Here is an 18,267-nt window from a genome sequence, read left to right on the forward strand (position 1 = left end):
AATATCTTGTTAATGAGTGGATTGTTACATGCCACTTTATTTGACTTAGAAGGTAAAAGGAAGCACAGGTGATAACCCACAACTGTTGCATCATACAGGACTTCCCTTTGTGGTCTGCCTGCTTGCTGTGAGAATCGCTTCCTTCTGAACTGGCAGGTTGCTGACGCTAGCAGGATTAACTGCATACTTGGCACCCTCCACTTTTCCCTTTCCTGCTTTTCTCCATCTCCTCGCATAGCTTCTCATATCACTTCTACGCCAAAGACTCAACTTTTTCTGTCCGGTAATCTGTTCAACGCACAGGTCTCATTGCACATCTCAGTTTGCCTGAAGGGCTTTACATTGCTTTACAGCCATTTAGCAGACACTCCTCTCCAGAGTGATTTACACAGATTTAGTTTTTTTTTTTTTTTTTCATTTATACAGCTGGATCTGTACTAAAGCAAAGCAGGTTAAGTACCTAAACAAGGGTACAAGGGCAGGGTGCTACCTTGGAATCAACCTTGTGACCATTAGGTCACAAGACAAGCTCCTTATCCGTTATACTACACTGCCGCCAATCACAACTTGTGATCTTGTGAGTACTTCCAAGTTCCAAGCACTGTCCATTATAAGACCTCTGTCTCAGTCTTGCTGCTACAGGACAGGAGAGCTCATTCAGGGCACTTTTACTATAAGAAGCCTTTGGCCAACCCTAGGGCAGCAATCTTCATTCCTGGTCTTGGGGGGCTGCAGGGTCTGCTGGTTTTTGCATGCTGGCTGAACCGCTCCCTCTCTGCCTGCAGATGGCGTGCTAACCACGCGCCCCTCCACACTCACCTCACCTGGTTTCTCGGGTCTGAGTTGGTTGTTGATATTAAGATGAAAACAAAAACCAGCGGACCCTGTGGCCTGCCAGGACCAGAAATGAAGATCACTGCCCCTAGTTATTGACTCTACTTGTCCTCCCGTATACTGGCAATGCGTTGGGCGTGCAGATTATTTCAACGTTCAAAGAATTATAGATTAGACATTAGAATTAAGGTGCACCTCTACAATGAAGTTTACTTTAACTAGGTACCTGTATCTGTGAGTTATGGACAGGTGAATGCAATAAGCATGGTGTCAGACAGGGGGCGATATTGCCCTGTTGTAATCACACGTGCGGATACGGGCCACGAGAGTGGGTGGCTGCTAGGGCAGGGCCACGAGTCAGCGGTGGAGAACAGGCAGAAGGGGGGAAGGAAGCAGAAAGAAAGAGAGAGAGAAAAAGAGAGCGTCATGCTACTGCAGCCATGGACCTGCGTACGGAGCTCCTGAAGTCCATCTGGTACGCCTTCACCGCGCTGGACGTGGAGAAGAGCGGGAAGGTGTCCAAGTCCCAGCTCAAGGTAGGGTCTCTGCCTGTTTATCGGGGAACAGGTGTGGGGGTTCTGCCTGCTTCTGTGGGGCAAAAGGGCTCTCTCTCTGAGGAGCCTTCACTCTCGACATGTGCAGTGCAGTCTCATTTCCGACTGAAACTCCCCAAGAGCACACACAGTTCTCCACCAGCGCTGCTGCTTGCTGTCTTCGGTACAGCGTGGCACAGGCAGACAGAAGAATAGACATAATTGCTCATAAAGGTGAGAGAATCAAGCTCAATCTCCATCGCTTTCTTTGTGTGTTTATCAAACTATTTGTGATCCACTTGGCTATTGTTTGTTGTGCATTTCCTACTTGGTAGAGCCTAATGGTTCTGATGTGCTCTGGTTCGAGGGTTGGACGTTTGCTCATTTCATTTAGTAGTGCGGTCTGTTCTTCACGATGGGAAGAGATTACTGAATTTGTTGTCTGTCTGCTGGATTTAGAGGATACCGGTAATTTTTCAGGAGCTCTCACTGTTTCAATATGTTTGATATAAAGGGCAGCTGTATGGTGGATAGACATCATCATATCTGGCAACTCTTCCACTAGTATTATACACAACAGTAGTACATAATTGTACACAAAATAAACCACAGCAATAATATGAGTCAGAAAATAGCGTAACAATAAAGTATCACTGGCAATAATTTTGTAGTTTGAATGAATGCGTACTTCTATCACAATTCATGAAGTTTATGATTGTGCCAAAATGTGCCTAAACAGGCAGGGTAATGCATTAATAACTAAATATAGCTGGATGTGACCTGGACAGTATGATAGGACACAGGCCTCAGTAGAGGGTCATTCTCTTGGTCACATGACATGGCTCTAATAGGACCAGGTTTTGGAATCCCGTCGCTGAGCCACCAGCTGAAGAGCACATTCAGCCCAGCTCTGGGCTGGTAATCTTCCACACGGTCACTCTTTCGTTTCAGTTTAACATGGTCTTTGTCTTCTCAGACTGCTCCTAGAGACATCTCGTTCCTCATATAGGAAATGTCCACCTGTTCCGCCAGGTAGACACACCTGGACCTCAGTGTGGGGCAGTGAGGAGGATGTGCGTTTTATCTGAGGGGGAGGCCCAGTTCTTTCATCCTGGATTACAGGACAGGGCACTTCCTGGATGGCTGCAGATAGAGAGGTGGCTAAATTGGCTCCAGAGGTTTACGTTTGTGAGTTGCCATGGAAATGGGTACCATTTGGGGCAATTATTTCACTTATTGCTGGGCTGCCCAATCCTGCTCCTGGAGATCTACCATCCTGTAGGTTTTCACTCCAACCCTAACAAACCACATCTCATTTAACAGCTAGAGATCTCGTTGAGCTGCTAATTAGTAGAATCAGGTGTACAAAACTAGGGTTGAAATGAAAACCTACAGGATGGTAGATCTCCAGAAACAGAGTTCCTGGAGAGCCTCGCAGTCTCTCAGACCCAGAGACCTGGGCACAGCACAGTCTCCCAGACCCAGAGACCTGGGCACAGCACAGTCTCACAGACCCAGAGACCCTGAGCCTCACAGTCTCACAGACCCAGAGACCTGGGCATAACACAGTCTCAGAGACCTGGGCACAGCACAGTCTCACAGACCCAGAGACCCTGAGCCTCACAGTCTCACAGACCCAGAGACCTGGGCACAACACAGTCTCACTGCCCCAGAGACCTGGGCACAGCACAGTCTCACAGACCCAGAGACCTGGGCACAACACAGTCTCACTGCCCCAGAGACCTGGGCACAGCACAGTCTCACAGACCCAGAGACCTTGGCACAGCACAGTCTCACAGACCTGGGCACAGCACAGTCTCACTGCCCCAGAGACCTGGGCACAGCACAGTCTCACTGCCCCAGAGACCTGGCCAGTCTCACACCCGAGGCACAGTCTCACAGACCTAGAGACCCTGAGCCTCAGTCTCACAGACCCAGAGACCTGGGCACAGCAGAGTCTCACAGACCCAGAGACCTGGGCACAAATTACAGCAAGACTGCTCACAGTCCACGCCCAGAGACCTGGGCACAGCACATCTCAGACCAGAGACTGGGACAGCATAGTCTCACAGACCCAGACCTGACCGTCTCACGACGAGACCTGCACAGCACAGTCTCTCAGACCCAGAGACCTGGGCACAGCACAGTCTCACAGACCCAGAGACCTGGCACACAAGTCTCCAGACCCAGAGACCTGGGCACAGCACAGTCTCACAGACCCAGAGACCTGGGCACAGCACAGTCTCACAGACCCAGAGACCTGGGCACAGCACAGTCTCACAGACCCAGAGACCTGGGCACAGCACAGTCTCACAGACCCAGAGACCTGGGCACAGCACAGTCTCACAGACCCAGAGACCTGGGCACAGCACAGTCTCACAGACCTAGAGACCTGGCACACAGTCTCACTGCCCAGAGACCTGGGCACAGCACAGTCTCCAGACCCAGAGACCTGGGCACAGCAAGTCTCCAGACCCAGAGACTCTCTCAGACCAGAGACCCGGGCACAACAGTCTCACAGACCCAGAGACCTGGGCAGCACAGTCTCCAGACCTAGAGACCTGGGCACAGCACAGTCTCACAGACCCAGAGACCTGGGCACAACAGAGTCTCACAGACCCAGAGACCTGGGCACAGCACAGTCTCACAGACCCAGAGACCTGGGCACAGCACAGTCTCTAAGACCCAGAGACCTGGGCACAGCACAGTCTCACTGCCCCAGAGACCTGGGCACAGCACAGTCTCACAGACCCAGAGACCTGGGCACAGCACAGTCTCACAGACCCAGAGACTCGGAGCCTCAGGCCCCTCTCGAATGCAGCAGCAGCAGGAGAGGAAGAGGAAGAGGCGGGGCCAGCAGGATGTGGCCTGCATCTTTACATATCCGCAGCCTGCACGCTGCGAGGCGACTGTTTGAGATCTCCGATCTGAAGAAGCGATATTGTCTGTTTCTGAGCAGCAAATGTAAACTGTCCCATCATGCTGCAGTCACCGGCTGGCACAAACAAGCCACCGGGTGGTTTTTTTTTTACTAATACAGAAATGAAGAAAATAGATATTTTGTCATTTCTGTTGTTGTTCATAAGTCCGGCTACACATTTGCTAGAATGAATATTTATTGATGGGGTCCGAGGCTTTTGTTTTTGCATTCACACTGAATTTTTTTTGATGTTAAAGTTCATGGGGATTGGGCAGCCCAGCTTCAATTTATTCTGTTCCTTCACCTGAGTCTGTTCCAGGAGCTCTTCCTCTTTTTGTAAGAATTTAATTTGCATGGCTTCTGTTTGGGACTGGAGTTTCCATGTATTGAATAGGAACCTAGATTGGGAGGTTATTGATCAAATATTTTTTCATCCTATGAAGCATCAGCCAGTCAGTTTATATGATTAAAATTAGTATACTTTGCCTGTATATCCTTATCACTTTAACCTGAATCTATGATGAAGCATGGGCACTGCAGTGTATGTATTGGATCCTTTTATGTGTGGAAATGGTCTGTTGCGGTGCATTTTAAACATTTGTGGCGGAAGTTCTTTCCTCTTTGTGTGTGTGTGTGTGTGTGTGTACGTGGTGGTGTCACCACCGCAATGACTTCAGAAACAATTGCAGGTTCCACATGAAGGAGAAAAAAAGAATAGGCCACTCTTCTCCTGTAATGAGGTGTGGTGTAAGTAAGAAACGTGTCACATCACACCATAGTGAAGCTGGTCATGGGGCATTTTCTAGATGTCTAATCACTCTTTCAGGCATATTTCCAAGCAAGCTGACACACTTCAGAATGCAACTCTTTAAAACATAATGTCCAGGATACCAGTCAAAGTGTACGTGGTAGACCTGCATCACAGAAATCGTAGAAATAACTGCTGCTCTACCTGCTTGTATGTCTAAGCATGCTTGATCCCGTCTAGGTTTGTTCATGCTTGGTAAGCTCTGGCTATGTGCTTTTAGACCCTGCTAAGCACATCAACTGTTCTGATACCTTTGTGCTATGCTTAAAGCTTTCTGAGTTTAGACCAGTACTATGGAGTCATTTTTATGTTTAATTGATTGATAATTATGTTTTATATTGTGGTGCCTGTATTCTCACACTCAAAGGGACCTTTTCTGCATACTGCACACATATAGTTTTCATGGTTAATATTCGTGATTGTGTCACAGGCCTCTGAATGTGTCGCAGGCCCCTGAATGTGTCACAGGCCCCTGAATGTGTCACAGGCCCCTGAATGTGTCATCTACGTACCATGATCGGTTTTTTTAATGAGATTGTGTGGTTTTGTATGGTTGTGAAGTCTGTGGGTGTGATCTCTTCTCAGACCGCTGTAATACACACTGAGTCTCTACTACCTTGCCAGGCTCATTTATGAGTGCTTAGTATCTAATCTAGCTCGTCCAGTCAAACGGTGGCTCTTTTTAGTTCATCCAATCAGTCACTGGCTGCTTTTAAATCAAATGACTTTCAGTCAAATGGACAGCAACTAATGACCCCAAGCAGTCAGAACACACTGTTCCTGGGGATTTTTTCATGTTCATCACAGAACAAGATAAGGCCTGGGAAGACAGTCCTCCAAGTTTATTTTGAGTATGCTTGGGAGAACAAATTAAACTATGCAGAAGGTAGTTAAAACTCCATACAATCAATAGCTACATTTAGCTCTCAATTATCCTAGGGAGCGATAGTATTAAACTAGAACTATTAGAGTTCATTTGATTGCTGCACGGGGAAAACATGATCATTTCAGTATTTTATGTTTCATCATTAATGACATTTTCACCAAACATGTCTCAAAATCTTTTAAAATAATTAGAGCATTTGTCAAATACATAAGAGAATATAAACACCAGTACCACAGTGGTCAGATGTTCCTCTCCTTTTGACGTATTTTATTATGAAAATGATGAAAAATGCTTCCCTCAGAGAACACTGAAGCCAGCTCTGGTGTCTTGGAGAGCACTTTGTGTGACATGGGTATTCAAAGCGTGTTCTGTTATTATCTTCATACTCAAACATCTAAAACACATAATTATGTAGACTAAATGCACAACTGGAGATATAGCGTTTAGTTTTTTCACTTGCTTATGGAATGATGTCAATATTTTTCACAGGTTTGTCTCCAGGTTGCTTGAATCTGATTCCCATGTTAAGTCTTGTTATCTTTTGCTTGAAGCTTTGTAGCAGTAGAATGGATACTTTAAACAGATATTTAAAGCTTGAGTTAAACAGCATAATTCTGCTCAGTTATGTGCTTTGCGACTTTCTGACGAGGGATTGTAGAAAGTGTGACTCAAGCTTTATTCCACAGAACTATGTGTTTCAGTTTCTGTCATTCTGGGGGATGGTGACGTCGCGCCTCCCAAATTAAACTGCCAATCACTGTGAGGGCGAAACCGTACCCATGTATTCTGCAGCCACCCCCTTCGTTTCTGTGATCTGCCTCTATTCTGTTTCAGAAGAGCTCTTGTTTGTTGCATATATCAGTGAACATGTGTGTGTTCATATGTGTTTGTATGTTTGTGTGTTCATATGTGTTTGTATGTTGTGTCCGTGCTTTGCAGGTTCTGTCTCATAACCTGTGCACAGTGCTGAGTGTGTTCATATGTGTTTGTATGTTGTGTCCGTGCTTTGCAGGTTCTGTCTCATAACCTGTGCACAGTGCTGAGTGTGTTCATATGTGTTTGTATGTTGTGTCCGTGCTTTGCAGGTTCTGTCTCATAACCTGTGCACAGTGCTGAGTTTAGATGTGTTTCATATGTGTTTGTATGTTGTGTCCGTGCTTTGCAGGTTCTGTCTCATAACCTGTGCACAGTGCTGAGTGTGTTCATATGTGTTTGTATGTTGTGTCCGTGCTTTGCAGGTTCTGTCTCATAACCTGTGCACAGTGCTGAGTGTGTTCATATGTGTTTGTATTGTGTCTGCTCAGGTTCTGTCTAACCTGTGCACAGTGCTATTGTCATATGTGTTTGTATGTTGTGTCCGTGCTTTGCAGGTTCTGTCTCATAACCTGTGCACAGTGCTGAGTGTGTTCATATGTGTTTGTATGTTGTGTCCGTGCTTTGCAGGTTCTGTCTCATAACCTGTGCACAGTGCTGAGTGTGTTCATATGTGTTTGTATGTTGTGTTCTGTGCTTTTAGGTGCCGGTTCTCTGTCTCATAACCTGTGCACAGTGCTGAGTGTGTTCATATGTGTTTGTATGTTGTGTCCGTGCTTTGCAGGTTCTGTCTCATAACCTGTGCACAGTGCTGAGTGTGTTCATATGTTTTGTATGTTGTGTCCGTGCTTTGCAGGTTCTGTCTCATAACCTGTGCACAGTGCTGAGTATCCCCCATGACCCTGTGGCCCTTGAGGAACATTTTCGGGATGACGATGATGGCCCCGTCTCCAGCCAGGGCTACATGCCCTACCTCAACAAGTACATCCTGGACAAGGTACAGTACTACAGGGACCTGAGTAAAACCTGGAACCGTCCCAAATCTGGAACATGTGATACTGGCCCCTGATCCTGCCCTAACACAACATTAATATTATCTTCACCTTTAATAATGAATAATTTTTTAATGTTAATATTAGTAACAGTTATTATAACAGTAATTAGTCATTCGTACCTGAAGAAGGTTCAGCCACTTCCCTTACACTGCAGACTGGAAATATTAATAATAATCACATCATCACCTCCAGACTGTTGACTGTGAATATTATTTATAATCAGGTACAGTTTCTACCCTCACCTTCCATAGAATGTGCTCTATCTGTCAGACCAGTTTCATGTCCTACCAAAAAAAACCTTAATTCTCAATGACCATCAACACAAAGATACCAAATGAGTCAAAGGGTCATGAAAAAATGGTTACTTGGTTGAGTCAAAGGCTCTAGAGAAAGTGCTGGTGAAAATCTGTCAGGTAGTGGAGGTACTAGTACACCTGAGTCCTGACCAACTGGCTACACACAGTCAAGGTGACGAGTCATGGTGTGTGTGGCCTTCCTCCGCCCTCAGGTTAAGGAGGGCTCTTTCCTGAAGGAGAACGTGGACGAGCTCTGCTGGACCCTTACCGCCAAGAAGAACTACCGCCCCGAGAAGAACGGCAGAACGCTGCCGGGCAAGGACGCCTTCCGCCTCTGGTGCCTCTTCAACTTCCTGTCGGAGGACAAGTATCCGCTGGTCATGGTTCCTGACGAGGTCAGTCCGCAGCATCCTCCCGTTATAACCTCCTCCGGTCCACAGGCCAGGGCTCCCCAAACCCTGGTCCTGCCGAGCTGCAGGGTCCGCCGGCTCCCATTTTCACCTACAAATCAACCATCGGTTCAGACCAAGGGGCAACAACTCGCGTCTATGAGTGAAGCCTTTTACCCCAGTGGCTACTGCGTGAACTGCAACGCCTGGTTGCAAAAAGAACTTGAAACCCCGCCCGCCCAATGTTAAGTCAATGGGGAAAGCCTGAAAAGAGGCCAGTATAAAGTCAATACAGTTTTTACACAGGAAATGATGGTTTAACTAGTTAATCCCATCCCTTGTAATGTCTCCCCTGGGTCTGATTTTTTAAAATAATTCCGCCAAAATTCCCAAATCTGGATTAATTTCAGTGCGTGCAATGTGGCTTGTCCTACTACGGTATGACCATATAAAAATTTCCCCATCCTCGCAGCCAGGCAGAGTGCTTCAGCGGCAGGTGTGATGCTGTGTCGTTTTATTCCGATTAGCTAGCTACATACGATCTCACCATTTAAAAGTCCAAGGTCAAAAATGTTCGTGTCTCACTTACTAAACCGCTATTCTAAGGATTCTTCTCTCCAGTTTTCCAGATTTCGGGGTTTCAGTTGATTCTCATAAAGTCTCGTCTTTTATAATTCGTATATGTTGTTGGTGAAATCAGATTTGTAAGCAGTTTTGAAGCTTCTTTAAGAAGACAAGCTAGCGGGATTTACTTAGCTAGGGGGAGCAAGCTGTCTTGCTATCGATCTGCCTGTCTGTCTAGCTTGCTAGCTAGTTATCTCGTGATATATCTGTCTAGCTATCTAGAATTCTGTTATCTGTCTATATAACTAGCTTGCTAGTTAGCTAGTGATCTATTTTATCTATTTTTCTATGTAAATATCTTAACACTAAACGTATCTTGCACAATTAACTTTTTTGAAATGTTATGACTACGGTTCTGTGGTTGCAAGGCCACGCTTGTTGTCCAGACGTGGGCGTGTCTAATTACCATGTAAGGTAGTCGGGGTGGATTTTCCTGTAGTCTGAGACTCTAGTCTTTCGCTCCACTGCACTTGCGTTGGTTGCAACGGGTAATGGCTGCGCCCTAGTTTGGGTTTCATGTGCCAGTGAGCACTAACCATAGCAAATCAGTGAGTGACGTCATGAAGCACTTCGTCCATATTTTTATACGGTCTATGGTTCAGACCAAAGAAACTAGCCTAAAGCTGACTGTGTAGTCAGGTACTTTAATTGACCAATTAACTGCCACTCAACACATTACGGGTAAAATAAAAAATCGGTTGACTGAATTGACTGTATGTTGCTGGGACCAGGGTTACAGACCACTGTTATAGATTTTTGTTATAGGTTTATTTCAGGGATAATCGGTCCAGGATTTACGTTTTGTTTTTTTTCATGTTCGACAACAAGGATGCACAATGGGTCTCCGCTTTCCCTGATGAAAATAGAATATATTGTGATATGCTGCAAATATACAGACTTTTTGGCAAACTTTTGATAAAAACATTTCACATCACATTCGCATTTAAACAATAAACAATATTGTAGTACCCGGCAATAATTTGTATATTCGTCAACGTATTCTAAGGTGCTGCAAAATGCTCATAAATCTTCCATGATGGTTGGTTGCGCGGTTCAGGATGTTGTTCTCCGCTGAGGTGGGGTATGAGCGTGCAGTGTCTGTCCTCTGCTCCTGTGTTCATACGCCTTGCGCTTGGCTTCGGATGCTAAGCGTAATAGCGCAGAAACACAGAGCGCTCTGTGGAACTCTCCGGAATGGCCGGGCCATCGTGGGCTGGGTGTCACAGTGGCCTGCTTCTCCTCGGTCTGACCTCGAGCCCTCATTATGATCAGTGCACCCATTGTCTCCGCTAAAAGCCCTCATTCAAACAAAAACACATCGTCATAGTCTGAGATGTATACTGTAATACGTACATCGAAGATACATTTATGATGCGAAGACACTCTAAATACGTTTTCAATACATGCCAATATATTGTCATTTCATTTGTGTTTAATGATGCATTATATTGGTTATATTTGGGTGTATCACAATGAGGTAAAACATTTGTATAATTGACTATATATATCAGTCAGTGGCCACTTCACTAGGAACACCGCTGTAGAACTGGGTAAAACCCCGATTTGCCTCCAGAAAAGCCTGAATTCTTTGCGGCATAGATTCAACAAGGTGCTGGAAACATTCCTTAGGGATTTTGGTCCATGCTGACTTGACGGCATCACTGCAGATTTTTCGGCCACAAATCCCTGCTGCGTACCTCCCGTTCTACCTCATCCCAAAGGTGCTCGGCTGGAGTGAGGTCTGGGGGCTGTGCAGGCCATGGAGTAAACTTGCTGTCATGTTCTTGGAACCAGCCTGAGATGGTGCGTGCTTTGTGACATAGCACATTAGCTTGGTGGAAGTGATCATAGAGGGATGCACAGCTACACTGCCTAGGTATGCTGTGGCATTGAAGTGATGCTCTATTGGCATTAAGGGGCCTACTGTAATATATGTAAAGAAAATATTCCCCACACTGTTGCACCAACACCACCAGCTGGTACTGTTGATACAAGGCAGGATGGATCCATGGATTTACGTTGTTTACGCCAATTTCTGACCCTACCATCTGCATGTCACAGCTGAAATAAAAATTTGTCAGACCAGGCAACATTCTTCCAATTTTCAATTTTTGGTGATCGCATTACCCACTGTAAACCTATCTTCCTGTTCTTAGCTGACAGGAGTGGAACCCTAGCATGGTCTTCTGCTGCTGTAGCCCATGCATTGTGCATTCAGAGATGCCCTTCAAACACAACACTGTTGCGAACAGCTGCTTTTTTAGCATTTATGGCCTTTATGTTAGCTTCAATGAGTCTGCCCATTCTCCTCTGACCTCTCTCGTTAACAGTGTATTTTGCCCACAGAACTGCTGCTGGATTTTTTTGTGTGTATTGCAGCATTCTCTACACTCTAGAGACTGTAGTATGTGAGTCTCAGCTGTTTCTGAGATACTAGAACCATTTTGTCTGGCAGCAACAATCACCACAGTCAAAGTAGCTTAGATCACCCATCCTGCCCATTCTAATGTTCAGTTGAACAACAACTAAACCTCTTCACCACTTCTGCTTGCTTTATATACTGAGTTTCAGCCGCATGATTGGCTGTTTGTAGGAGCAGGCTATTTGTGCTATTTGTGCTGTTTGTGCTGGTATATGTAATAAAGTGGCCTCTGAATGTGTTTAACCCCTGTAGCTAAGTCGTGTACAGCAAGGACTGCCACAAATGTTCAGGCTCACACTTAATTATCCATCAATGCCTACCCACTGTAAACTGAGCACAACCTGATTGTGAGGGTTTTATTTCAGTGTCTAGGGCACATAGAGCCACTATTGTATGCCAGCACAACAGCCTTAAGAACAGGGGATGGTGTCTACTGCATACATAAAAATAAAACTTATTTTTATTTTTTGCAAAATGCACTTATCTTAGAATAGCTCATGTGATGTCTGTCATCCCCCCGATTCCAGATAGATTATTTATTGAAGAAAGTCTGCATGGCCATGAGTGTGGAACTCAACTGCGTGGAGCTGGAGGACTTCATTTCCAAGGATTCTGTGCAGCAGCGTGGCTTCACCGTCTGGGTCTTCCTAGAACTGATGAATTCTGGGAAGCTGACAAGAGGCATTGACGCGGACGTGGTCAGCATGGCTATTGAAGAGGTTTACCGGGAGATCGTTGGAGATGTACTCAAAGAGGTGGGCGGTTTCTCTAGAGTATATAAAAATACATTTTAATATAAACATGCATTGTTATTCCAAGAATGCTTTGTTCTGCAGAAGTATATTTGCAGAATGGTTGTGTTATGGTGATAGGGATGTCTGTTGAATTGTTGTGTTGAGGTTGTGTTATGGTTGTGCAATGGGTGTAGGGACGTCTATTGAATTGTTCTGTTGTGGTTGTGTTACGGTTGTGCTATGGTTGTAGGGATGTCTATTGTATTGTTGTTTTTGTGGTTGTGTTACGGTTGTGTTATGGTTGTGTTGTGGTTGTGGGTGTGTTACGGCTGTGTTACGGTTGTGTTGTGGTTGTGTTGTAGTTGTGTTACGGTTGTGTTTTGGGTGTAGGGATGTCTGTTTAATTATTGTGTTGTGGTTGTGCTACGGTTGTGTTGTGGTTGTGGGTGTGTTACGGTTGTGTTTTGGTTGTGGGTGTGTTACGGTTGTGTTATGGTTGTGTTGTGGGTGTGTTACGGTTGTGTTACGGTTGTGTTGTAGTTGTGTTACGGTTGTGTTGTGGTCTTGGGTGTGTTACAGTTGTGTTATGGTTGTGTTGTGGTTGTGTTACGGTTGTGTTGAGGTTGTGTTACGGTTGTGTTGTGGTTGTGGGTGTGTTACGGTTGTGTTGTGGTTGTGGGTGTGTTACGATTGTGTTACGGTTGTGTTGTAGTTGTGTTACGGTTGTGTTGTGGTTGTGTTACGGTTGTGTTGTTGTAGTTGTGTTACGGTTGTGTTGTAGTTGTGTTGTGGTTGTGTTACGGTTGTGTTGTGGTTGTGTTACAGTTGTGTTGTGGTTGTGGGTTGTGTTGTGGTTGTGTTGTGGTTGTGGGTTGTGTTGTGGTTGTGTTGTAGTTGTGTTACGGTTGTGTTGTAGTTGTGTTGTGGTTGTAGGGATATCTGTGGAAGAAGGGCCAGCTGCGCAGGAATTGGGTGGAGCGCTGGTTCACCCTGCAGCCCGGCACGCTGGCCTACTTCACCAGCGAGGACCGGAAAGAGCGCAAGGGAAACATCACACTCGACAGGAACTGCTGTGTGGAGGTGGGCAGGGTCTTCTTGGCGGGTGGGGGTGGGGTGGAGGTGGTGAGGGTGTAGAGAACAGGTGTAGGTGCGGCCTGGGTGGAAGTTAGGGTTACCAGATTTATAATATGTCAAAACCGAACAACATGCATGGGTGGATGCGTAATCACGATCGAGGTAGGGAGCTATCGGCCGAGGAGTCATTGACACACATGTTCTTTACAAACTACTGCTAAAGGTTTTCTATTCATTACTCAGACGGGAAATTATAATGTCCAAGTCGCTGCCACAAACAGGACCTGTACTAATAATTTGAAGACCGGACATTCCAGTCAAAAACCAGAATCACTGGATGTCTGCCAAGTCTTGTGGGGGGTCTGTGGTGCAAGTGTAGCTGCTGGTGATATGATGTGCTACTATGCTGTGTATGATTGGCTCTGTGCTACTGTGCTGTGGATATGATTGGCTCTGTGCTATTGTGCTGTGGATATGATTGGCTCTGTGGTACTATGCTGTGGATATGATTGGCTCTGTGGTACTATGCTGTGGATATGATTGGCTCTGTGCTACTGTGCTGTGGATATGATTGGCTCTGTGGTACTGTGCTGTGGATATGATTGGCTCTGTGCTATTGTGCTGTGGATATGATTGGCTCTGTGGTACTATGCTGTGGATATGATTGGCTCTGTGCTACTGTGCTGTGGATATGATTGGCTCTGTCTCTCAGGTGCTGCCAGACAGAGATGGGAAAAGATGCATGTTCTGTTTGAAAACATTGTCCAAGACCTATGAGATGAGTGCCTCAGACACGAAACAGAGGCAGGAGTGGACTGCAGGTGAGTGGGAGGGGCTTCAGGTGAATGGGAGGGGCTTCAGGTGAATGGGAGGGGCTGTATGTGAGTGGAAGGGGCTTCAGGTGAATTGGAGGCGCTGTATGTGTGGGAGGGGCATTGGGCAAATGGGGGGACTGTATGTGAGTAGGAGGGGCTTCAGGTGAATGGGAGGGGCTGTATGTGAGTGGGAGGGGCTTCAGGTGAATGGGAGGGAAGGACTTCTGGTGAATGGGGGGGTTGTATGTGACTGGGAGGGGCTGTATGTGGGTGTGTAGATACACGAGTGTAATTTCTCGTGTATCTCCAGTCAGCTTCAAATTTATCTCAATCTCTCAATGCTATTAAAACGGAAGTTAGATCCTGTGTGTGAAGTGGTTTTGGAAGAGTGGTTTGCTGAAAGTCATTCCTCAGTTTGCTTCCCCATAGTCACCACAGGTGCTCCTCTCCTCGAGGTCTTACTTCAGAGCGGGGTTTCAGACACAACCTGCTGCAGACTAAGAGTCAAGTGATAGAGGGGTTTCCAATTTCGAAACGAGGTCATGTATCCAAAATGACAGGGCCCTACGTGTACATCCACAATCTATAACGCCTGAAATGGAAACTGATCAATCACAATTAGACACGGTGGTATTTGACCCCCCCGCCCCCCCAGCGGTGCAGACGGCGATCCGGCTGGCGGTGGAGGGGAAGTCCTCCCTGCACAAAGACCTGAAGCTGAAGCGACGGGAGCAGCGGGAGCAGCGGGAGCAGCGGCAGGTGGCCAAGGAGGAGGAGCTGCAGCGCCTCCGCGCCCTGCAGGAGGAGAAGGAGAGGAAGCTGGCCGAGCTGGAGCTCCTGCGGGAGGCGCAGAAGCAGGCGCAGGTGCTCCTGGAGGAGGACGAGCAGAGGAGGCGCCAGCAGCACGAGCAGCTGCAGCAGGCCCTGGAGGAGCAGCTCAGGGAGGCCGAGGAGGTGAGCAAGGAGGCGGTGCAGAACACCGATCGGGGAACCGGACTTAAAACCTGATTGCAGGTTCAAATCCCAAAGTGGGACACTACCGGTCCACCCTTGAGCAAAGGTGCTTAATAAGAATAACTTTAGTAAATATCCAGCTGTAGAAATGGATATTATGTCTCCAGATTTATAGTTTAAATGTAAGAAGAATCTTACAGCATGTCACTCTCTGTGCCCCTTCCCCTTGGCATGCCCCTCCCCCCTGTATGTGCCCCTCCCCCCTGGTGTGCCCCTCTCCCCTGTATGTGCCCCTCCCCCTGGGTGTGTCCCTCCCCCTGTGCCCCTTCCCGTTGGCATGCCCCTCCCCCTGTATGTGCCCCTCCCCTTGGGTGTGCCCCTCCCCTGTGCCCTTACCCCTGTGCCCCTTCCCTTGGGTGTGCCCCTCCCCTGCGCCCTTACCCCTGTGCCCCTTCCCTTGGGTGTGCCCCTCCCCTGCGCCCTTACCCCTGTGCCCCTCCCCTGGGTGTGTCCCTCCCTCTGTGCCCCTTCCCCTTGGCATGCCCCTCCCCCTGTATGTGCCCCTCCCCTTGGGTGTGCCCCTCCCCTGCGCCCTTACCCCTGTGCCCCTCCCCTTGGGTGTGCCCCTCCCCCTGCGCCCTTACCCCTGTGCCCCTCCCCCGGGGTGTGTCCCTCCCCCTGTGTCCCTTGCTTGGGCGTGTCCAGGCGCGGGCCAGCATGCAGGCGGAGATGGCGCTTAAGGAGGCGGAGGCGGAGCGACAGAAGAGGCGCATTAAGGAGCTGGAGGAGATGCAGCAGCGACTGGAGGAGGCGCTTTACCTGGAGAAGAAGGCTCGGCAGGACGAGGAGGCCTTCCGCTTCGCCCAGACCAGGTACTGAGTGCACACTGTGTCCTATACGACCAGGTACTGAGTGCACACTCTGCCCTAAATGACCAGGTACTGAGTGCATACTCTGCCCTAAACGATCAGGTACAGAGTGCACACTCTGCCCTAAGTGTGCTGGACCCTAAACTGTAAACATCTAATTTACACTATACGCTGCTCCCTAAACCCTGAACATTCTCATTTAAACCTGAACATCTCATTTACATTATACACTGCTCCCTAAACCTTAAACATTCTCGTTTACATTATACACTGCTCCCTAAACCTTAAACATTCTCATTTACATTATACACTGCTCCCTAAACCTTAAACATTCTCATTTACATTATACACTGCACCCTAAACCTTAAACATTCCCATTTACATTATACACTGCTCCCTAAACCTTAAACATTCTCATTTACATTATACACTGCACCCTAAACCTTAAACATTCTCATTTACATTATACACTGCTCCCTAAACCTTAAACATTCTCATTTACATTATACACTGCACCCTAAACCTTAAACATTCTCATTTACATTATACACTGCTCCTTAAACCTTAAACATTCTCATTTACATTATACACTGCACCCTAAACCTTAAACATTCTCATTTACATTATACACTGCACCCTAAACCTTAAACATTCTCATTTACATTATACACTGCTCCCTAAACCTTAAACATTCTCATTTACATTATACACTGCACCCTAAACCTTAAACATTCTCATTTACATTATACACTGCTCCCTAAACCTTAAACATTCTCATTTACATTATACACTGCACCCTAAACCTTAAACATTCTCATTTACATTATACACTGCACCCTAAACCTTAAACATTCTCATTTACATTATACACTGCTCCCTAAACCTTAAACATTCTCATTTACATTATACACTGCTCCCTAAGCCTCTGAAAGAAGGGTGGTTGATAGGGCACGTTTGGCAAATCTGCTGAACTTTTTGAGGTTTCACGACAAACAGTGACTGAGGTGATCTTGACACTGAAGTCTGCGGTACAGACATCATAATCCACACAGTAAAATGTTCAGTGTTAAACGAACTCTTTCAGAGTACACATGGTCTCGTTTGGACTCATTATGTACTCTGTTGGAGTTGAATTAACATTGAATATTTTGCTGTGAACATAATTTGCTAATAGCTGATGATACCCTTTGACCGCAATGTCCATGCAATAGTTTGAGATGCACGACAAAGTAGGCAAGCAACTCTGAATCAGTTAATCTAGGGAATGAACTGGCGGGGTCATCAAGAACAATCTGAGCTTTGCAGAGAGGGGGTCTGTGGTTGGTGTTTCCTTTATTTAAGCAGTTCTCCCACGCAGTACATACACACACACACACACACACACAAACACAAAAGTGCACACACAGCTTGTCTGCACCCACATTCCCATGGACGGTTTCAGTGCTCTGACCTCATTACAAAATCAGCAGTTTCTAAATATGTCTACGCAGGCTGCCACCACAAAGGCACACACACGTGAAGATTTCCTTATTTAAAGTAGTTCGCTTACTCTCGTATGCATGCCCATTTCACTGTCCCACAGTTGTGCCAGCAAAAAAAAAGAAACTCATATTAGGGCTGTGATTTTTTTCATTAGAGACATTTTGCAGGCATGAGATTTTATTTCCTGAATGCTAGCCTCTAAATGACTTTGGAGCAGACACCCATCAATCTGCACACTCCAGTAGAACCTCTGAGTAAATGCGTGTGATTGGTTCTTTGCTGCCACCTCTGTGACATCACAAGATGGCCCTCACATCTGAGGCTGGGCTCCATGTTGAGACATTCTCTCTGTGGTCTGTCTCCTTTCATAAGACAGGGGCCGCCTGATTGGCTGAAAAATAGTATCAGCGCGTGCAAATTTGTTCTTCTTATCAGTGAAGGCACCACACTGAAATGCATGAAAATCAAACCGAAAATAAGACTTTTAATTTTTGCCCTTCATTTGAATTGCACAAAGAATTATCACTGCTCTGTTAATTTTGTGGCATTGTATCCAAATGCACCCATGACATTCTGTGTATTTTTGTATTTTCATTCATCTGCTTGAAGAAACTGTTCAGCCATTTTTGAGGGACTGCATGTGTGTGTATGTGTGTGTGTGCCTGTGTGTCTGATGCCCAGAGAAAATATGGCAGTGTTTGCTTTAGGGTTGGAATTCATGGATAAATGTTAAATTGGTTTTAGTCAGAAATTGTGGAT

General features: G+C 46.4%; 1 protein-coding gene across 1 annotated transcript in view; it reads left to right on the forward strand.

Moving 5' to 3' along the window:
• Nucleotides 1-1,202: 1,202 nt before the first annotated feature.
• LOC135235090 (differentially expressed in FDCP 6 homolog) overlaps nucleotides 1,203-18,267 on the forward strand; it is a 22,039-nt gene continuing 4,974 nt past the window's right edge. Inside the window, exons 1-8 of the mRNA XM_064300285.1 lie at nucleotides 1,203-1,370; nucleotides 7,651-7,791; nucleotides 8,358-8,540; nucleotides 12,108-12,335; nucleotides 13,248-13,394; nucleotides 14,101-14,209; nucleotides 14,859-15,157; nucleotides 15,863-16,030. Of these exons, the coding sequence (XP_064156355.1) occupies nucleotides 1,275-1,370; nucleotides 7,651-7,791; nucleotides 8,358-8,540; nucleotides 12,108-12,335; nucleotides 13,248-13,394; nucleotides 14,101-14,209; nucleotides 14,859-15,157; nucleotides 15,863-16,030 (1,371 nt within the window). The 5' untranslated portion in view covers nucleotides 1,203-1,274. The remainder of the gene's footprint in view (nucleotides 1,371-7,650; nucleotides 7,792-8,357; nucleotides 8,541-12,107; nucleotides 12,336-13,247; nucleotides 13,395-14,100; nucleotides 14,210-14,858; nucleotides 15,158-15,862; nucleotides 16,031-18,267) is intronic.

This window comes from Anguilla rostrata, chromosome 11 (assembly GCF_018555375.3).
Source record: "Anguilla rostrata isolate EN2019 chromosome 11, ASM1855537v3, whole genome shotgun sequence".
Lineage (NCBI taxonomy): Eukaryota > Metazoa > Chordata > Actinopteri > Anguilliformes > Anguillidae > Anguilla > Anguilla rostrata.